This window comes from Bombus impatiens, unplaced genomic scaffold (assembly GCF_000188095.3).
Source record: "Bombus impatiens unplaced genomic scaffold, BIMP_2.2 scf_0452, whole genome shotgun sequence".
In the NCBI taxonomy this organism is placed as follows: Eukaryota; Metazoa; Arthropoda; class Insecta; order Hymenoptera; family Apidae; genus Bombus; species Bombus impatiens.
The window spans coordinates 475461-499311 of NT_176871.1; the positions used below are offsets into that span (position 1 = coordinate 475461).

The following is a 23851-nucleotide window of genomic DNA, read 5'->3' on the forward strand; positions in this document are numbered from 1 at the left end:
AACGCTGGCCGTTCGTTACCTTCTCGTAGGAAACAAAAAGGGATGGCTGGAGTGTTGGTAACTTGGTGAGGGCGAGCCGGTCGTAAACCAAAGTTTTAACTCGCGACGTACGGCGAGCTACGCCTTCCAGGATGCTCATTGCCAATCGCAAACGGACGAAGGATAAGCTATAGTAGATTAAAGTCTAATTGAAGACAAAGACGAAACGGTGTCCGAGCATCCGATATCTACAAGTCAAAAATCGCATTTTAGAATCGTAGCGTACACGACCAGAAAAAATGTATGTAAAAAATTTATCAAAAAAAATTATTTACGAGTCTAAGAAACATTCATAAAACATTCACATAAAGGACACTTTTATCCCAATAAAAAAGCCTATAAAGTTTCGCTATAAAATTAGTGTATGTACTGTATGCCAAGACAACTAAGAACTAGTTTATTATTATTGTTATATGTCCTTATACATTCTGTGAATTTCTGCATCCTCAAATCTCCGTGAAATGCATAAAAATCCGCGTTCTATTTATCACACAACTTAATTGTTTGAAGTAATAAATACTGACAGACAATAACAGTATCTAAAAGACCATGATTTATATAATTTGGCTGACGGCGTGACGCTTCAATGGCGTCGGCTAAAGCGATAGGAGAATCCTCGAGATACCAACGTGGATTTCTTCGACGCGCCGATAATAGGTTGGAGCACACGGCTAAAAGGATTTATCGGGGCTCGTATATCGTTCGCATACGCGACAAAATCGCGGACTAGAGCTTCTTGTTTGGCCCAGGAAGGATTTATGGTCGGGTTTGGCCGAAAACAGAAAAGGAAATACGCGAGTTACACGGCGGAGGACTAAGCCGAAACAGTAGATCAAAAACGGGATTGACTACGGAGCGAGTAATTCCAGCAGGATCTTTCAATTATCCTCAGTTCCAAGCTCGTAATTTTCATGGGGATCAGTGGAGTTAGGCGATTTCCGCGAATATAATTTTCACTATGGTCGCGAATGGATCGAATAGGATTCTCGACGTAAAAATTCGGCCGTGGATTACGAGAAATATATAGTTTTATACCTACGAGTAAATTTACTGTTCAAACTTTCTACAGAGAGGAAGTAAAACATACGAAATCTTTGTTTGAAATAAATTTTATTGGATATCAGAAGAAAATGGTATCGTAAGGTATATTTAAATGTCATGTTTGGGTATTATCCGAATAAAATATTTGAGAAATGATTATTTGAATAATGTACTATATTATTTGATTAGATATTATCTTGCGACGGTTACGCGTTATTTTACTTGAACAAGCAAGTGAATTTTGTAAAAATTATTCCATTATGTCGTTTAGTTATCAGGTAAATGAATTTTTTACTTTGTTTGGTATTTTGTATTTGCATAAATGTTTACCAAAATGATATCTCGAATAATTTCTGATTCTATCGTACTAGCGCGTGCCAGAAATACCGATTTCTTCGCAGTGTGTCATACACGTAAGCTCAGACACATTATTCAAGGTTAATTGGAATTAGAGCAATTCGGAGTAAATGTTGTAAAATAATTCGCGTCCATATTGTTCACGGCGCGAATGTATGCAAAAGAGGATATTTAAAATTCAAATGAATATTAAAATCCAAATTATTTGCTTTTTTATTCCAAAGAGTTAACTAAAATACTAACAAAGTTATAACATTCACTACGTTATTTCTACAATGAAAATAAAACGAAAATATTTCTAAAGTAACATTCTATTATCTTTTTACCTCTATTTTAAGTAAAACATCCTCAACCTTGTGCCAAGTATAAAACACAGAGTGCGAGGGGAGAAGCAGAAAAAAAGTAAGGAAATGGTAAAGATCATGCGAGCAAGATACTGCGAGATCGCAAATACTGGATATTCTTAGAAGATTAATGACTCTTATCCGAGGACATTCGATGCAAACAAATCGTATTTCCTGTTAGGAAGCGTCCTCTAGCACGATGGACGAAAGAGAAATTTTTCGACGCGTGGAAAAATGCTAGTCGCGCTAAGGTATCGAGTTTTTCTGACCATTTGCCGCGTATCGATCACGATGAATCTCGTTCATCCGTAAGGATCAAGTTCAACGAAGGCCTTCTTCGTCGCTTGCAGCAACGATATCGAGCGTCCAAGGGTAGATGCCAACGATAATCATTACTAAACGACGATCGTCTGCAAATAGCCAGCTAGCTGCGCGCTAAAGGACCGACCGTAAATAACACATACGTCAACAACTTGTACATGTCGGGGAAGAAAAGCAACTACGGTATTGTGTGTCTGGTTGTTAACCCGATTCTTTTCAATCCCCTCCATCGAGATTTCATTCGCCCACAGGGCACGAAACAGATGTGGCCGCCGATTCGGGTCACTTCTCGGATCACTTTTTGTTCGTTCCGTTTCGACCCGTACGGAATATTATAAGAAGCAAAAAATTGGTAGAATTGTGGCAAAGGAGCAATTCGATTTCGTTAATTTGACAGAAGGATAATTGGTCGATTGCAATGGATACGACGATAATGAAAACTACTAATTTGTGGAAATTTATTGTAAACGATAACAGTTTAGTAAGTATGGCAATAAGAAACGATGGTGAATATTGTTAGTGAAATAATTATTCGGGTGGAATGTTGTATTCGATTACATTCGTACAAGATAACGATTCGTTATGGAATCGTTAACAGGATTCGATAAAATAACCACTTATGAAACATGATAGATTATAGCAGAAGAAATATAGTACGTATAATTGAAAATCCAATGCTACTATCGAAATTAATTAAAGCAGCGAATATTATATATTTTACTACGACAATGAAGTTTTCAAGCGAAGATTACAAACCAAATAATAATAATTGTTTAAGGGTATATTTAATTACTTCATAATGATTCATGGGGTTTACCTCATTTCTCTATAAATATTCTAATAAATGAAAATACATTTACAAGGACTAAAATTAACTAATATCGATTTGTATCTATTAATTTTTAATTTTTTTGATTACACAAGTTTCTGATTAAAGGACGACCTAATTAAAACCACGTTCATGCAACCATGTAGCTGTCATTTTGTATCTACTTTACATCTGCGTAATGCACCACTCACTACATATACAGTGGCCAAATATACAAACATACAAGGAATATCTGCACATATCCTTATTTTCCGATGAAGCGTTTTTTCTTTATCAGCTTCTGCATCTCATTTTTATTCTAGATATGAATTTTTTCAAACATGGAAAATCACTACTACGCGATACGAAATTTAATATACTTAGACCTGATTAATTAGTGTGCTACTTGGAATATTTCAATTATAGTTGCCGAAAGTAAGGCTGATGTATCCCAATAACCTGTGTATCGTGATACCAATGTAACGTGTTATAATAAATAAAAATCTATACAAACAAATGCTTTTAGCAGTCACTATACCGATAACGATCCAGACGACTACCCGCTTTTGAAAAGTTCTTTCTCAAGTGTTCAGATTTTTCTCCGTCGATTCTTTAACTTGTCACTGGTATCAAGATCGGAGAAAGGGCCGAGGTTGATCGATGAGGGACGTTCTTCCAACGACAGCTACCATTTTCTACGCTATCTATATTACCTCTTACACTTATCTATTTCTACCGGGCGTACTTTGCTACCTACTACCGAGACTTTATCGAAGCGAATGTTTTAGATATATACAACGTCCTGTCAGCTTGTTAGCGCGAATGAATATGGATTATCCGGACAACAGTGCCATGACAAAGGTGGAAATGTCGTATCGGCAGGTTTCGATCGATCGATTCTTTCCGTCGTTGCAATAGCAACGTTCCGTCGAGCGGCGTCGTACCATATTTGCATCGAAGAAACACATTGCGGTACAACGTGGCTAGGATTTTGCACGTTCACCCCGATATTCCGCAGGGATTGCGGGATATGTTCGTAAATGGAAATAGTTGCTGGCCCGTGTATAACTGTTGTGTTGGGCTCATTCAGGTTTAAGCTTCCGCATAGACAATTACGTTTTAATTAAAATTATCCCGAAATCTGATCGGGTGGCTGCATCATACGTTTGGTTAGGCATGAACATTCGTACCGGCGCGGTGGCGCCAGAATCCCCGCGGTTGGACCGCATTATCTCTCGAAGGCAATGGCGATTGAGATTTATAATCGTGGAAGATATCGTCGCACGTGAGCGTTCCGCCTGATCATACTGGTTTTCACTCTGTAAAAGGTTAAACGAACAGTATTTTCGAGTGGGCATCGTGTGACCTACGTTTACGAGCCACCCTTTCGAACCTTTTAATTTTTCCAGCGGTAAAAGCCAATTTTCAATACGGGCTTATCGACACGTGAGCCACGCTGTTGTTCGCAAGCATGTGGTGTTTGTTCATTTTTGATAAAACGTGATATAGTTAGAAAATTAGAATGATTTCAGCTAGTAGAAACGATTTCTACGAGTGGCGGTATAAATATGATTTAAAAGACAATTTTGTATTTTTAGACGGAGTACCCAATATTTTGTGCTGGAATTGTTCAGTGAAGTTGTCAATTCTAAGGATAGAAACAACGACCCACATCCTTGCTCAAAAATCTTGAGACAGTTATTACGTTTGCTTCAAAATTGGACGAACGTAGGTGACAGCAAAACGATATGATCGAGTATCGTTTAACTTGATATTCTATATAACAAAGAAAAAAGAAAGGTGACGCATAAAATACTAATGGAAAGAATACAAGCTGATGTAAAGTTTCTAATTTATACGAAATACCGAAGCTTTATTCAAAATAAACAGTATGATAGGCTTAGCTTAAAACTTACTATCCGTCAGATATTTGTCTTTGTTCATCTTGTTTTATTATTCACTTTCATTGCGAAATACGTTCATATGTTTGAAATTACGAAGATATTTCAAAGTAGCAGACAGAGTTGACGAGGCTCTCTCTTACTTGCGATAATTTCCAAGTGCCCAAATACTCGTGGTCGGTAGTGCACTTATGAATTGCACTGTATATCTCAAGCTTTAATCAACTTCCACCTCTATCTGCTGTCCGAAGCGAAATACGGTTCAATTTTCGAAACGATTAGACCCGTTCCAGGTACTCGGAGATACCACCATCGTCGTAAAAAGATGTTGCCTATTAAAAGTTCACAGCAGTGGTTCATCCGTGTTTTCACGAAGGCGTCACGATACGGTCGTGAGATACGATTCCGGAATAAGCTTGGATGCACGGGGCGCGGCGCGGCAATTCAATTAAAGGGCCGGAAATAAAAATAGACGACACGGATTTTCTCGTTTCTCGTAGCATCTATGGCGACATCGATTATCGATAAATTCGCCAGCGTAAATTTTCACGTGGTTTTTTTTACTAACGCGCTTTATCTAATCTCGAGGTCGGCAAATTTTTCTTCGTTTCGCGAGCCGCTGTCTTCGGAAGGCCGCGAAACGCAACAGGTGATATTTTGAGAAACTCGTTAGCGACCTGATCGTGTAATTGTTTGCTTAGAATCTCGCGAGCCAATCGATTCCTCTTTGCTTCGCATCGAGCGAAGACGATTCCTTTTATAAAACTCGCCTTTGGTATCCGACAAAGGAACAAAAGTCTCAGATCTCGACAAGTTCTATGGGTTACTCTCTCATCGATCCTATTTCTTTCACCCTATTTTATTACTCTGGACTCTGGTACATTTACAACGTGCCACTCTTCAGACATTTCTTCGACTGAATCTCTTTCAGAAAGGATCGTGTACGATCGACAGCGACGTTCTATATAAAGCACCGCTGCAATATCACGAGGCAGCATAAAATTTTAGCTTGCACGAAATTCCGCGAGAAGTATTTCTGCTCGAGTGTTCGAAACGTCCTCCTAACTCGTCGAAACGTATTTCGGATTAGGAATTAACGATTTCGCGCGGCACGACGGACAAAAATAATATCGGTAGAATCGTCCGAATCGATATTTTGGACGCGCACGAATGTAATACGAAACACTTCCCGCCGTGCTATCTGTTTAATTCTCCGTCATTACTAGACGGAGTAAGACGCTGGCCGAGGAAAAAGGAAGATTTTCTTAGTAGATTTCAACTCGCTGCTAGTTACATTCATAGTAAGACGTCGGGGAACACGCTGGCTTCTTTCCAAAATCAGCTCAAAGCGCACGAAAGCTGGAACGGAACGACGCGTTTGGATTCATAGTTGCCGCAGTAATTGTTACAAATTATTCGTGACACTTTTTGCGAAAGAGCAGTGGCGTCTTCGAGGAACTGCCTTTGACCGCGCCTTTTACCATTCCAGTTATCTGATTCACGCTTCGACGATCAACGCTTCTTTCCCTAATTTATTCGAGCTTCTTCGACTGGTGTGGTTCCATATCGATTAAACGACCATCGCAGACCGCGCATTCGACTTCATCCCTCTCGTGAATCCGCTTTCTCAGCGCGACGATTGCGTTCCTACTCCGACTGATTTCGTTTCCCGGAGAATTTCTCGAGAACGTATTCCAATTCAATTCTCCTTTTGCTTCTATAGCCAGCACGGCGTTTCCCGCTATTTCCATGATTTTGGTATAGGCATCATAGATGCATCTCCTTCTTCGTGGAACTTCATCCTCGAGCAAAGTGGAAGACAAATACAAGCTATAGGTATACAGTGGAAACAGCCACCAGGCGGCCAATCCTTTTGGGACGTTCTCGAGTTTTCCTCGACGTACTTTTAAACAGAACTTAAGGCAAGATCCAACTTCGAACTTTGAAACTTAACAACCCTCTCTCGATCGAGAATTTCTAGAAACTCCCCATCTCAATTATATAGACGTACAATAATTATTAGCGCATCTTTATATAAAATGTAACGATTGATGTAAACTTACGAGGAAACAATTAACGAGTTTACGTTCATTACAAGATAATGATACAAGAATTCGTAACATCTATTCACACGATTTACGAGATGAACGTAACGTATCGACAATTACACATGTTGGTTCTCAGCGTCCCTTAACTTATCAGGCTGAAAAGCTCTCGTATAAAACAGATGGACGAATAAACAGCGATGAAAAGAGAAAGAACAGATATAAAGGAGAGTCGATAGGATTGTAAGTTTGAAGTGTAAACTTTTTTTATACTTTGGATGAATCTCTCGCGGGGAAACAATACTTCTCTGGCTACAAATTACGAGCGATCTTCTTCCCAGGTTCCAATTTATCTCGACGAGGCGAAACGTTCTATTGACCACGCCACTATCTTTGATCTATTGAGAAAGAGGCAAGAATACCTTGTTTCAAGCAACGTCGTTCAATTAGAGAAGGTCGTCAGCCATTGATTCACGTTTCCACCAATTTCTCATGCTGTCCTGAACACGTGTTTTAATCAACTCTAAGTAATTTCGGCAGGTCGATTTAATATACATATGTAGTTGAATTTGAAGCATTTACACGCACATATGATCACGTTTTATGACAAATCTATTAAATCGAATGAGACTTGAATTACTAGTGTGTTAAAGATTATGTATTTTTAAAGGCGTGTTTTGAACGCGTGAAGATACGAATATTTTTTAGAAATTTATCCCGGAACAACTACTCAGTAAATAGATTTCATTCTTTATCACAAAAAGCATACTATTTAATTATTAAAAAAATTGTCCAATTCATAAATTAATAAATAAATTGATTCTCACGGATCAGTACAACGCTTATAGGTATAGTTGCACCATCGATTTTGGTTCGCCGATTTTGGCTGCTCGATTTAAAAAAAAAAATGGAATATTAATAAAAAATATTGCATACGTCAATGCATGTCGAGGGTATTTTTATGTTTAAAAAAAAGTGACAGAATTAAGCTATCTGAAACGAGAAAGTGACATTTTACGTGCAAAGTACCACCTTTTTTTAGTGAATAAAACGCGGAAAACGAAAAGATAAAAAAATAGCTTGTCGAAGATAGTTTTATGAGCTACGTGTATACGGCTGAAAAATTATTGAAAATTGTTAGTTATCGGGTCAATGGACTTCGAAATTGAGTTTCGAGAAAAATGGGAAAGGCAAATGTGTTTCAACGAAACACTGATCGTGCAATTTGGGCTGTAATTGACAATTTTCAGAATTTCTCAATGAAATTTTCACAGAATATATCACGAAATATACACTTGTACTAAATATCTTGTAATTTCTATATATATATTCAGATTTATTGTAATGTAATTATGATAGTCGAGTCTCACTACAATGCTAATGAAATTTCATACTGTTTCCTATAATACCGATAATACAATTAATAGAAAGTACTTACAGGTGTTCGAGTAGTTTTGTGAGCCAATATATACGAATAAACAAAAGTTTCAAATTAATATAAGTTGCCCCTGTCGTTGAACGAAGATAGTTCTATCGTTTATCGTTTACCGTACTCGTACCATTTCGCGAGAATATTTCCCACAGTCCATCTACGATGCTCCATCAGTAATATCGCTGGAAATATCTCGTCTCGAATTTTTGCACATGTCAGAACCAATCGGTAATGACCATTTTAATTAGCGGATTTTGCCGATACTCTGCAAGAAACGCTGTTCGTCAGCACGATTCCGAATTTTACGTATACGATTCTCTGTGTGCCATATTTTTGGCCTTTCCTAGTCGAATTTCAGATTTTATCCTCGTTATTTAATCGTATTTGTGCTACAGTCTCTGCAGACATCTCTTGCTCGCATTATGCGAAAAAGCTGTCGTTTAGATAGACGACGATGTTGGCGTCAGATAACTCGTTTCATATGCTATCGATGAACGTGGTCCGCCACGAAGGACGTATACCGCGAATTCTATGCAACATCAAGATTCACAGAATTGGTACGGGCACCATCGGTAGATAGATCTTCGTGTTTCGATTCCACTGAACGCACTACGTTTGCGACTAAACTATGACGCAAACGAAACGTACACTCCCGTTCATAAGTAAGGACAGTTGCTTATTTCTAAGATGATCTGTTTTAATTATAAAATGACAAAAGGTACCGTCGATAAATAACGATTGGTAATCGTTGAAAGGCTGCGTTTATGAAAAATTTGGAGATGCGAAAATGTACATGATACGCAAAAAATACATTAAGTTTCGAAAGTAAAGTACGTGTCATAATATCTAATAAGTGAAACAAATCTCTGGTTGGATTCCACCTTTTTAATTATGTTAACGAAAATGTTAGTTTACGCAAATATCCGCAATCTGTTGATTAAGTTCTGCACTGTTGTTTTATTTTATACCAGCCGATAAACTTGATTTTAAGAGACCAACAGACGTACAATAAGATATTAACACGCGCAGGAATGAAATGAGTTACGAACTGTTCTTCATCTCCAGATTATTTAACGTCTAAAATATAAATTAGATACGTAAGAAAGATTTTTCTAAAGTCATGAAATTTATTATTTCTTCGGTCCAAAAAAAGATGCTAGATATTATTTTTCATCGTAACTTTCTCATTAACTCGTATACTCTACTGTCATACTCGTGTACTGTTGCTACAAATCGACTAAAGCTTCCGAATACTAATGAATAGTAATGTACATGCAATTCCAAATATGTAATCCGAAATCGACCAATTTTCGTAGTTCATGAATTCCTAAAACCCCGTTCTATTTCCGTGAACAAAAACGACTGCACTTTGAGAATGTCCTAGAGTTTCAGGCTGTTAATACGCGTATCGATGATCGGGTAATTTCTTATGCAAGGTCTACCCCAAGGAAGTCTACCCCAAGCTCGGTTCATTAATTTTGCAGGAAGTTGAGAAAGTAAAGAGCCAAAGACTTGAGAAAGGACTAACTTCAATATATAACTTAATTTTCAAGTATCTTCGTTTCGCTCGCTTCTCTCAAAAAATGTCATCCTACTGATTTTCACTAAGATCACACGTTTCAATTGTCGCTTGAACTTTTCTCCTCCTTTCCTGAATTACGCTCACGCATGTAACGATATTCGATGTATCGAGACCTTAAATCAGCGAGGCGAAAAGCTTTAAACGTTTAGAACGTGACAAGCAAAGGTTCCTCGACAGTGTCTCATTCAGGCGTGTGACACAATTAAAATAATGGTCATATGTCACGCTCATTGACCAGTATTCTCTGGCTCACGCGTGATTTAACACAAAAATAACGAAAAATAACGTGGAACGATTCAAAGAATAAACGTGACCGAGCATGGAGACAACCAATTTCTGCCAGGAGAAATCGGATAGATTCTCTTTGACTCTTTTATTTCGCTATTTCGCTACCGCTATTTTTTTTTTTTTTTTTTTTTTTTTTTTTTTTAATAATTTTTTAGCTGTCTACCAAGCGGGATACCATCTTTATGTTTGTTAGGTTGTGTTCTTTGTGAGTTAAGAAACTCTTAGCTGGCAATAATTTCGTTGCTATGTTTTTTTTTATTTAATTCTTTACATTCACGATTTGTCCAGTTTGGACATTTGGTAGAATTTTTTAGCTGTCTACCAAGCGGGATACTATCTTCATGTTTGTTAGGTTGTGTTCTTTGTGAATTAAAAAACTCTTAGCTGGCAATAATTTCATCGCTATTTTTTTTTTTTTTTTTTTTTTTTAATATTTTTCAACTATCGTGGCTTTTACGTTAAAAGACACGTTAAATATTTCGAGAGAAGCAGGTAGAAGAAGTTGGTATGCTTGAAGCAAGCGATATAGTCAAGTTTTACGGTGAAACGTTAAGTAGAGTCAGCAATTGGCGGACTAAAAATCATGGTTGCGTAGGTTAAGATTTTGAGAACGTATTTCAATCTTGATGTTTGCATCATCCCTCTATTTCCATAATTAATTAGATTATAATTTTTCTCTATGCTGTAATAGCAGATTTATGATTTGATAAAATACATCGAATTTCTTTCTTCCTTGTAGATACTCTTAACAAGTACGTATTATTTAAAAACAAATTTCTTCTTTTTTGATATAGTTAATGGACTGATTAAATGACAAAATTGAACGACTGAAATTGATAAAATTTGGAATGGATATAGAAGTTGCAAGATATTTATACTTGTATATAATTTTTATATACTTTTAATGGAAAATCACTATACAGCATGAATAATAGTCTTAATCATTCAGTTAAAGATGGTCTCACTATATTGTTTCTTATCGATATAGTAAATAATTGTCTGTTCAAATACCTCGATGATCTTCGCAAAGTGTGTGATTCCACTAATAATCTTCTAACTAATAAACAGTTTCAAATTTGACTTTTATAATCACGGTAGCCGTGTCTCATTGCAGTGCTAAAGAAATTTCTAAAAAATTTCGTGTTATGCACGTAATATATTGGTGAGCAAATTCCGTGGTAAGTTTTCGACTACCTCCGCGATTCGTCGTAAATCGTTTTCTTCGAGTACACTCAAGGTAAAAAAATACCGAGTAGAAATTGAACAACAGGAATCAACAAGACGAATACGTTACGAGCTCGCTGGAAAATCATCCGCACTGTCGAAGTTTATTAGACCGTGACGCCAATCACTCCGCGTCCTCGATAAATTCGTTTCGTTGCAACCCGTAATTGCATTTGCGTTGCAACAACGACATTGTTCCCTCGGTCCATGCTCTCCCTCTCATTTTTCCTTTTTCTTATTTTTTAGCCGGATGCTAACAATGAAATTATCTTTCATTCGAAGAAGCACAGCCACCCCTGTGCCGCGTGGAAAATCGAATCGAACGCACACCGTTTTACCCTCAAGGGAGATCCACCGTCGCTGTAACGGTGTCCGTGTAACGGTAACCAATTGTCTTCTGGTTGCAATCGTTTTTTCTGTAAAAAAGTGATCGCCAACCGCTGCGCAACTTCCACGAAAATTATGGACGTTCGGGAAAGGGGTTACACCAGCAGCTTCTCGCGCGAAATTAGATTTATATCCACGCAAAACATTTCGCTATTGTTCGGGAAACCCGACAAAAAGCGGTCGCGTAATTACACGGCAAATTAAAAGTCATCGGTCGTGCGGACGCGCGTACAATACGCTCCGTCGGAAAGGTTTCTTGCCAACTTTTCGACAATGTTTAGGGCGAATCGATATTTTCATGCGACAAAAGTGTCACTGCGCTGCAAGAACCGCGTTATTCAGATTCGAAAGTCACTGTTCCACGGAACGGCTAAATAAATTTAAATCGGAGACTATTTGATAATTAGTTTTCACCGTATTAAAGTGTTTTTCGATAGAAATTGACTACAAAATGCGTATTTTTCAGTGAATGACTAAAATTCCTAATATGATAATCAATATCGGTAATCTGATATGACGATCAGTAAATGAACTTAAATCGAACATCGAATTACGGTCATATGTAATAGGAATCTCGTCTTTTTTTTTTTTCTTTAATCATTTGATGCGATATTGAAATATTCGATAGAAATTTATTCTAAAATACACTGCAGCGAATCACTGAATTTCTTAACGTAGTGGTCAAGAGTAGTAAAACAGTTAGTCGGACGATGCAGGAATTTCGTGAAAAGGAAAGCGACACGATCGAAGCGAACGCGATGGAAGACGAGAAAAATACTCGGAGTCGATTCATCCCCCGTGTTCCTAAATCATCCACTGAAGCGGAACCGTGTCGTCGTCGTCGACATTGTCGTTGCGTGACCGAAGAAAAGTCAATACGATCTGAACGAAATATCCCATGTAATTGAATTTCCGACATTACTCGCGAGTTTTACATTTACTTCACGATTGCGTGAAATAGTGTTCCCCCCTTTCGAGATATTCGCCGAGACACATACGCAAAATGATAGTTATATGGGGAGATCAGACTCTGTTACGCTCGATTTCACGTTCGACACCTACGTATCCGACAATATCCGACGGAATAGTCAGTTTGATATCAAGACTGAGCGAAGATCTCGTTGAGACGTCGATTGTTCTTTTTCGCCCGATCGGATCTTAGCCCCTGTTTCCCACTATCTTTTTCTCAGACGGTCTCTCGATATCGAGAAAAGGATTCCCCAGTCACCGTCCCGAAATTAAATTCCCATTTCTGACTTTTCATTCGCGCAAAATACCAGCTTGTCGCAAAAGTTTCGCGACTCCAACTTCATTTTCCGCGTCTTGGGCTCGGTTATCGGAGCTGCAAATCGAATTGAATCGAATCGCTATCAATCGTTAAACTCAATTACCAATCGGAATTCGTACAGCTAGACGAAATGAATTGCAAATGGCACGGTCAATGGGACTTCCCTGTTAATTTGCTTGCATTCTTCACGCGTTACCCCGGATGGATAAAATCAAGAGGCAAATCCAAGCGGTGAACGTTAAAGTTCCGCGCGACCACGCCTGTTTACAGATTCTCGCTGCATAGTTGCGAGTTCGGATTGTATTTGCACTCAGGAAAATGTTTGCATTCGGTGCAACAAAAATCACTACCTGTTTCGTACGACACAAACTGACTCCGTACAGGTGAAAAATGTACTTCGGGTAATATTTACAGGTGTAATATTTATTTTACGATAAAGTCTTCTATTGCCAATAGGACCGATCTTGACTCGCCGTATCTTACGCTATATTCGATATGATGAATCGAATCCAAAGGAAAATTCAATTCCTTTCTTCTATATTTTTCTAACGTATACATGACAAAATTCGTTCTTGGTATCTTCTCTACACTTTGATATTTGCATTAACGTTATTTGTAATTCTTCTGTAATTGCTAACTGTAATTTTCTTCCTTATCTGATTCTAGAACAGATTATAGTTAAAGCAAAAGCGACGTCAGCTTTTACGTCTAATGGAGGAAAGCTGAGCTTCTCTTAATGAAAACACCTCCTATTTCAGTTGGAATTTGATTCTACCTTGGAAATCGAAAATATAAAACAATGGGGAATTTATTATTTTTATTTATTATTAATCTATTAAGGATCAAACGATATACGTATATAGTTTATCATAACGTTATAAATTCTTCAACTTCTTCACTTTTCGGAAAAAATAGAAGTAGAACCTAGGTGAAAGAAATAATAACGAAAATACTATGAAGTACGTACACGTATATAACAACGGTACTATTTCTATAATAATAATAATAATAATAATAATAATAATAATAATAATAATAATAATAATAATAATAATACCTAATTATATAATGAGACTCCATTACGATCTAAATTGGTTAAACAGAATTGCAAATAAAACGTTACGTTAACGCGACGTTAGCTCTTAACGGGTTACAAATGCAACGAGTAGGTAATAATCGTATGCATTTGAAACTTTACAGTTTAACTACAATTTCATCTGCACCGCTTTAATAACGCCGTTAACGTTTCATATCTCGGAAATGATATCCTACTAGGATCGCGATTTATCAGTGGCGAGATTCGAGCGAAGTCGTAAGAATGGTTGCTAGCAGAACCGTGAACCGAGCAAGGAAAGCTCGATTAGCGTGTCAGCGACAACGCTAATGCAGCTGGAATTGAAAGTTGCTCGCCTGGCTGTTTGTTCTCGCGCTACCACGTTACTCTAGCATTTTCAATTCAGGCACTTATTCATTTTGCTTGAGCTCTTCGTGGAAAAACGCGTTCGAGTTAGTTCAAACAGAATCAAAGGAAAAAAAAAGAGAGAGAGAGAGAGAAGAACGTTCTAATGGATCGGAAGCGACGTCAGCGTTTACGTCTAGTGGAGGAGAGCCGAGCTCCCTTAACGAAAGCGCCTTCTATTCCAGCTACAAGGCTAATCGATCACGCTTATCCTTTAAATCTATAAAGGCGATAAAAGATCGCGTTTATCGTGGAACGTCAGACCTGCACCTTCGCTATAATTTCACCGGTTAAACAGGTTTCTGGGTTGATAAATTGCGATCGTGCTACGGACGTAGTTCCTCCATCTGGAATCGAAAGAAGATGAAACTGATGGAAAGAGTCGGAAGATAACGGTTTCTAATTTGTCCCAGTCAAAACACATCTCTGTCTCCATAATCTTGTCGTCGTCCCCCTTTCTTTCGCATCAAACCGATTCCCATTCGTTCAACGATTGGTAAAAATTGACTGATGCCTGATCCAGCTTCCATTTATCACGACTAAGCGATGAATTCGAATCGGTCAGGTCAAACACCACGGACGACTCGAACGTTAATGGCTCCATGGACAACAACAGGGTGCGATATCGTCGCGAACCATGCACTCTGTCCGCACGAATCCAGGATAATGGGATATCTTTGACATTCGAACAAAGCCATCGCTGGCCTCTGCCAAGCATCGGGAATATCCTTTGCAAAAGACAAGGCCGAATTGCCTAACACGGGACACTGTCCGACCGATTGGCATAGAATTGCGACGAAATAACGCATTCCTTTCGCGCGCCATCGCTTTGTTCTCCGAGACGACACCGCGTTGCCTCTAACCTCTCATCCCCCGGACAGGATATCGTTCGTAAACCTAGACGCGCCAGCAACTCGAAACCGAAGTTATCTTCCAAAGTAGAACTGTTTTGATTGTAACGTCACGCTATGAGAATTACTTCGACGTTGTATGTTTTGAGGGAAATGTTTCGCGATTGTTGCAACACTGATCGATAGATCCGAATTGCTAATGGAACGACGAGCAAATTTCCCTGGCATTCTAATCGCTATTTAATTAGTTAGCTCCGCCGACGATAGGAATTTCGCAGCGACGCGTGCATCGATCGATTTAAATTCTCCGCGAATTTGCTTGATACGTGCGGCGCGAATGGAATAAAGGAGGGTGAAGTTTCTCCCGCGATTGCTATGCGCTCTCCCCCGAAATATGCGCTTTTGAAACTTTTAAATATACGAAGGAAAATTTGGTTAAAATGCCGAAGTATTCACAGTCGCTAATTACTTTTATTTTAACCCAATTGCTTGTCGTCCTATTTGTCTTTCTATAATAAATCGTCTTATTAAAGCGCACAAGGACAAGACCCTTGAAATCAAAATCATCGAACTACCGAATATCGTAAAACGATCTCATCGATAAATACGATAAAGTACTGCTAAACATAGCATCGAAACACTCTTCAATTAACCTATATTTCAAACCTAACGATCTATTTCCCTGCAACGTCATCTTGCCCTGAATGCAGTTCTCTGAATAGGTAGCCGAAACACATAAGACGTTAAACATTGCAATTTTATCGGGATTATCGAACAGCTGGCGAAGAGTTAAACGGACAGAACTGGTAACAGACAAGAACAGTAACCGCGGAAGATCTGATCGATTCATAGTGCAGTACCGGAACAAACCGCAAGGCATCTCTTCAAGCACACACTCGGTCGATTTAATACCCTAATCTCGTAGACGCCAATGGTAGGCAAAGTTCCGCCAAGTACTCTCCAAGTAGTCCGATTCGGGGCATACACGTGTCAGAAATCATAAGCTCGATCGTATTTCCTTCAAAGTCAAACTGTATCCAACAAATCTTCGTGTAAAATTAGTACGTCTACTCACGATGAACTCAAAGTGCCAGGTTTGGCTCTGTGGTCCGCGGTTTCGTCCGCGAACGAAATAAGTAAAACGATTATATATATTAATGGTAACGAAACTAAAACTTTAACAAGTCTACAAAAAATTTGGTGGAAACGATATTTTGTACTCGCGTAGTAAAGATTAAAAATGGCTATCATCGGTGGCTTCTGCTGCATCTAACTTCATCCCCATATGGACATTTCATGTACCACTGAAGCATTATGTTCGCAGTAACTCGCGTTTCTTTGTTTAAGAAACTAGCTAAAGATACTCCAAAGACTGAACCATACAAAAGTCTATATCATTCTCTCAACATGTTAAGGTTAACTGTACAGACTATGTGACATAAAACCTACGCTTTCGTGTAAAGAGCAGTTACTACAGTAAAAAATGAAGTAAAGACACGAAGAAATGGCATTTATACGATAAAGAAATTACACTTTGCTAATATGCGAGCAATATTTTTACTGGACTATGCGTGTAATTTACAATTCGTATTCTACACCACGTACAAAAATTCCATTAAAAATAAAAAGTACGTTAAAACTTTTGAGTAGAAGTCTACGTGATTGACTAGTCTCTGTTCGTATCTTTTGGCGTATCGCATAATTACTTTTCCGGTCAGTTCGATTTCGTGGTCTTTCTTAAGATCTTTCTCGGCTACCAAAATGTTGGCATTCGTTTACTCTTGCATCACCCTGTACGTGAAAATTCAAGGGCTTCGAAAATTAAGCGACTAATTTGACAAAGTGGCATTCGGCTAGCCCTGGGAACGTTGAAAGTCAAGAATAAACGAGGTCGGTTCGTTTTCGGTGTAAACGGGCAGAGCTCGACCGGTATTCGATACGCGACGACGTTGCAAGGTTTATCGGCCCTGACACGTGTTACGACTACGGATTCGACGGCTACGATGACGTAGGAAGGGTGTGAACGAGACAAAATCCGAGGCTCCGGACCGGAGGCCACGCTACATCCCAGCGTCGATCGTTCGACGATCGAAACCCCTTTGATCAAGTAGCGGTAAACATTCTCCCAGGTCACGGATGAAAGCTCGGCCCTGTTTCCAGCCTCCGGTCTGGCCACGAAATCACAAACCTCTCTGTTCGCCACCTGCTCTCTCTCCCTCTCTCTCTCTCTTTCTCTCTCTCTCTCTCTCTCTCTCTCTCGCATGCCTCTTTATGACACTTTTCCCCTAACTAAATATAGAGCCGGGATACTGCACGTCGGCGAAAAATTGCTAAATCGTTCGTAGCAACGAAACGTTCTTGTGAACACCGTCGCAAAATGATCGACAATTACGCAGACCGCATCTCTGTATTTCGAGCCTGAAGGAAATAGGAACGAAACATAAGATGATTTTTCCTTTCGCTAGTTGACACAAAGAGAGTTATTATTATTAATTAATCGTACGACGGATTACTTTCGTTTTCGTTTTACATATACAACGCGTTACGGAAATATTTTCAGCATTGTTGCTGTTGACTTCAGTATTCTTGTTATAACAAGAATTTCATAATTTATATATGGAATATCTATGCCAATTGGAAGCTTGGTTGCTCCGATATACATTCTCCTTGATAAGAATTGTGGAACTTGTTCGGAAACTTGTATTTCAACAGTTATTTTTCTCGATGCAGTTTGTATCAATTAATAGCTTAAACACTCTCATTGAGCCTCATTAAGTCTCTTGAGTCGTTAAAGCTGTACAATAATCGTAAAATCGTATAATCCCCGTATTTGCCATTAATTATCATCATAATATTCAATAAAGCATTGGTTAATTACCATACTTAACCTGCTTTCTGCACACACATATCCGTACTTTCTATACACACGATTTCGATATTAACTTCTCTAATGAGCAATCGCATATACTCGTACTACTCATACGATATACAATATCAATGCTGCAGAATTTTCTTCGATTCAACTAGCGAGAAAATCGTAAGATTTTACGTAGAAGCGAAGGAAAATGCCGGAGCGTTTGCTTCGCGACGCAATTGCAATAAAAACCGACAGCTTTCCGATGATACCGGAGAAACGCAGCTTTATGTCTTCAGTCTCTTACATACTAACCAACCACGAGCTTTCTTACCAATCTTCCTTCGCCTGTTTCAGATCCTCCGAAAGATGCGACGACTCGTTAAAGCCGTCTAGTCGAAGCGACGAAACCTTCCACGTCGAAATCGTTCGAATCCCAACAACTACTATCGTATTCCTGAAACGAACTAAGGAAACACGGATAATCAACGCAAAGAAACTCGCGAAGAAGACAATTGAAGGAGGATAGACATCGTAGATATCCGTGTGTACATCAACGGATCTCTTGTTAGATTTAAAAAATGAGAGATAAGACGAAAATCGGGAGGAGAAAACGCGGCGTCGACGGATCGACGACCTGATAGGACCGGGTCTCTGATTGAATGAGCGCGCGAAGCTGGCTGCGCGTGCCACGAAAAATGAACGAAAGCGCGGTCTACCTGCTCGGATCGGAAGAAGAGGCAAACGTATCGAGTAATCAATTGAATCGAAGTTTTTACAACGCGAGTTTTCCGCCCCAGAACCGTACCTACGAAGATCTCTGGAACCTTGCCACCGATAGGGCCGGTCTAGCGATACTCCTGTTCCTGTTCTCGGTCGCCACCGTGTTCGGTAACACGCTGGTTATTCTGGCGGTGGTGAGGGAGAGGTATCTCCACACGGCGACCAATTATTTCGTCACGTCATTGGCGTTTGCGGACTGTTTGGTCGGACTAGTGGTGATGCCGTTCAGCGCGATTTACGAGGTGCTGGAGAACCGTTGGCTGTTCACCACGGACTGGTGCGACGTCTGGCGTTCGCTGGACGTCCTCTTCTCGACCGCGTCGATCTTAAATCTCTGCGTTATCAGCTTGGATCGTTACTGGGCAATCACCGATCCGTTCACCTATCCGAGCAAAATGAGCAGGAAACGTGCCGCCATCCTGATAGCCATCGTGTGGGTCTGCTCGAGCGCGATCTCCTTTCCAGCCATCGCGTGGTGGAGGGCTGTCCGCACGGAGGAAGTGCCAGAGGACAAGTGTCCGTTCACCGAGCACCTGGGTTATCTGATCTTCTCGTCGACCATCAGTTTCTACTTACCTCTGTTCGTGATGGTGTTCACCTATTACAAGATCTACCGGGCTGCCGTGTTCCAGACCAAGAGCCTCAAGCTCGGCACCAAACAAGTTATAATGGCCTCGGGTGAATTGGAGCTCACTCTGAGGATACATCGAGGAGGCGGAACAAATACCGACGCCAGGCACCTGTTTCGCACCGCTTCGAGCACGCCCGAAGATCTTCAGGATCTCGAAGAGCCTCTGACAACCATGCACAACAACTGTTTAACCAGAGTGCCCTCGACAAGGATCAATAAGCAGCATCGGGGAAACAATTTCTCTTTATCGCGCAAGCTGGCCAAGTTCGCCAAGGAGAAAAAGGCAGCCAAGACTTTGGGCATCGTGATGGGTGTCTTCATCATCTGTTGGCTGCCGTTCTTCGTCGTCAATCTCTGGTCAGGCTTTTGCTCGCAGTGCATATGGCAAGAGAAAATCGTATTCGCCGCGGTCACATGGTTGGGTTGGATCAACAGCGGTATGAATCCGGTGATATACGCCTGTTGGAGCAGAGACTTTCGAAGGTAAGCCTCTTGTTGTCTAAGATTTATTCTATCCACTGAAGATTTTGCATGAAATTTCATTTCCGTAGAAATACGAGGAATTATCGGTTCTGATTTTGGAAGCTCTGTCCTCGAGATAGAGTAAATTTACTTATCAGTAAAGTGGTATCCCACTGCTAACTGGTTGGCGAGACATCGGTAAACGCATCTCGATGCCACAACCAACGTTAATGGGCTTGTAACTACGCCAGACAGTTACGGATCGCGACGGTGAATTAACGAGCAAAGAGAGACGAACCGCTAAGGCGCAAATAGGACGTAAATGCGTTTCGTTTGGCCAAACAAGTCGTGTTCTTCAACACGAGTTGACACGTAAATAGCATGTTTACTTGAAATCCGGTAATGAATGGAAGAATGGTCGTATCCTATCTCTTTTAAGTAAATTACGCGATGTGTACTATATTTCCAAAATTCGGGCTATACGAATAAAAGTCTGCTTAAATATAGACTGCGAGTGAATCGGAAAAACGACTTAAAATACGATAAAGATGAAATATTTCTCAGAAAGTGACGGTTTAGTCGGAAAAATATCCTAGACGCACGCGAGGGAGTTGGAACCGTCCGGTGGCTAATAATTGTCGGAACGGAGGTCACTTGGGTCCTATTGAATTCATCTCGGGTAAAATACGGCAACCTTAGAACGACATGAGTTGAACACGAGCCCGTATCGATAATCAATTTTACCGAAACAGCCGTAAGATACAAATTTTCGTACGAAGGGTATAGATCCTTTTAAAAATTATTCCAAGTATAATACAGTCGATTCAATTCGACCATTGGCGTTGACAAATCGATCCTCGATAACGCTGTTTCTGTACGATCGAACAGCAAATACTTTTCCATTTTTCTAACCCGATGAAAATGGCACGTGGGCTAACGGAGTTGTTAGCGAACGGGAAAATGTACATTTTGTTTGAATGCATCTAAACTGCACGGTGACAAATCACCGAGCGTAACTTCCGCTATATCAGTCGTTCCCGAGTTCGCAAATGAATACGCTGAATAATTGGCGACAAAGTTTCAGGAGAAAACGGAAGGTATGCAAATAACGCGATTTAATTACGCGTTGCCGCACGCGTTCGCGAGGTGGAGCAGGGGTTTAAAATGGAACGCGGAAACTCTGACAGGAATGAATCGCGCGAACACGAAAGAATCTACACCATTCTAACGGCTACCGTTGTCCCTTTAATTAAATCCTACTTACAGGCGGCGTATCGTTAAAGCGGAATGTTCGCTTTTCATCCCCCCTCGCCACCCCCTCACCGGAAAACTAAACATACACCGGCGTATCGTGAGATCGATCTATCCCCCGCAGTTCGGTCCCATCAATCTCTTTCCGGTTTCGAGCGCGGAAACGAGACATCCTCCAACTGATTTTTCAAAAAGTCGTTTTGCCCGAAAATACGAACGTATAGCAAGGTTAGGTAACGCGCTGGTATAATATGGTCGGTGAAAAATGATGACAACGTTCGGAGGATAAATAACGGTGATACCTGCGTGACGGGAAAAACGGAGAGTATAAGTGAAACAGAGGGGCGAAAAAGGTGAGATGAAAGCAACTGGAAACGGAGCGAGAAGAAAAGTAGCAAAGGGTGGCGCAGAAAGAACATTAACTCGATGGAGCGTACCGGCCTGTATTTGTCTCAATCTCGAGCTTCTTCTTGCTTCTTTCTGCTATTTTCACGAAAAAAAACACTATTCTCGTGCGTATGGCGTGATTTTCTTCTCTATCCGAGTTGTCGAATAATTTTCTACCTCATTTTCAGCTTTGCGCGCGTAAAACTTAAGGGAATTACTTTCGATGCTTGTGAAGTGACGATCGAGGTAAAGACAGCCGTATGTAACACTAAAATGCGTGAGCGATATATACAAGTCTCTCAAAAACCAAACTAACGAACTCCACTCTTTTATTAATTCATTAATTTCATTAATTTATTAATCATATAAATAGATGATTAATATTCGATTTTTTAAAAACAAATGATTTACTTCCAGAAGTTGGTTTATCATAAGAAGTTGACGAAATAAATAAATATAAATTTCTATATTTTTCAGTTTATGAAGTTAATCAATGAAATTCCTGAACATCTCAAGTTAACTCTATATATCAACTATATCCCAAGACGAGTAATATCACCATCTATTTCATTTAATGAAATTATTGTACGTAACAGGATACATTTTACAATTCAAAAGCTATTTTAACCATTTTCTGAATAGCAACGAATATACGTAAACAATATTTAATTAGAGATCCTCGAAACCCAGTTCGTCGCTAAATAGTTCGAGTTATTAACAATTCTCTGCTTCGAACATTCTGAAAAATTCGCTTTTCTCGTTGTATCGCCAACAAGCTGATGATACGTATTTTAATAGAATATACCGTCTCGGCAACGGCATAAACGATTTACCAATCAAGCTACGGTCGTATTCCACTTACATGCTATTCATACATTGACAACGAGATTTATTGTTGGTGACGCGACAGTAATAAAATATGGACAACGAAAAATTAGTAGAATTTATTAATGGAGTTTTTATGCGTCATGAATTAAAATCATGGCACATTTATTTTTCGGGATATCCGAGCATTAGAAACCGATATTTCTTAGTCGAATCAAGTTTCTTTCGGATTAAAGCCTTAAAAGACGTTATCTTTTCATACGTTATCTTTTATCATATTCATGAATAAATTACACGCGCTAAGACGTAGATGGAAGAAAGAACAGGTCGATAGAATCAAAATAACGAATGAAAACGGATTGCCTCTTTGTTCGGGAAATTGAAATATTCGCCTGTAGCTAAATGTTTAATTATCTACACGTATGGTCGCGGATATACATATGGATAAAAGAAACTTTAACATCGACGCGCTACAAATTTTAGTAACTTTTGTACCAAAAACTTTTTACGATATTGGTAGCGTAAATATTGATCGTCCCTATTTTATGTTATATGTATATTACATTTACTCGTATCTCCTTATACTTCTTATTTTATAAACTTTCTTTTGTTCGTCATTGTATAACATACAAAATTTCCCCTTTTAATATTCAAGTGGTCAGCAAATAACATTGACGCACTACTGAACGTTATTGTTTCGCTCTTCTGTTGAATAGATAGGTAGTTATGAATGTGCCAATATTTGTCTGATGATGTTCATACGTTGTATTGGCTGGTGGGCAACACCCTCAATGCATATTTGGCCGATTTATTGTAAAATACGAAGCGATAACGATACTTTGTCGACCATTAGCCGACGGTGCAATCGACGATTTAGAAGGCTGGTGCAAAACTCCTGGTGGCGCTTTATAACGAAAATATAGCACTGTGTCTACCGGTCTAACTTACGAGGTCCGCCATTATATCTAAACGGGGTCACATTGTTATCGCCGCGGTCTGTCTGTTCTCTGCGTTCTTGCGAGTGTAGTCCAGGTACGTAACGCGCATTCACTGTTAGCCGGTTCATCGACATGCGAACGAGTTCGTCCACTGTCATCCTGACATTTCCCTTACGGAGACATAATTTTCGTTTCACTGAACAAACTTCCGGAAACAACCCCTTTCTTATGCGACTCGAACTGCTTGCTATTCCGTACAAACCATCGTGAATATCTATTCAGAATGAAGGTAGTAAAAAAGATTTATATCGCAGGAGAACCGTCAAGACGGAAGTGGCGAATAGGAAGAAACG

The 23851-nt window shown here is 39.5% G+C and overlaps 1 protein-coding gene across 3 annotated transcripts in view; it reads left to right on the forward strand.

The window, feature by feature from the left end:
* Positions 1–23851, forward strand: part of LOC100742871 (dopamine receptor 2) — an 83113-nt gene that overhangs the window by 14266 nt on the left and 44996 nt on the right. For 2 of the 3 annotated variants that reach the window (XR_002946920.2, XM_012387144.3), the window contains exon 3: positions 18579–20118. Coding sequence is in view for 2 of the 3 variants with exons in the window: in XM_012387144.3 (XP_012242567.1) it covers positions 18884–20118 (1235 nt within the window). In the remaining variant the exon portion in view is untranslated. Of the gene's footprint in view, positions 1–11628; positions 11765–18578; positions 20119–23851 lie in introns of all 3 variants that reach the window. The other variant, XM_024368459.2, reaches the window with a different exon arrangement.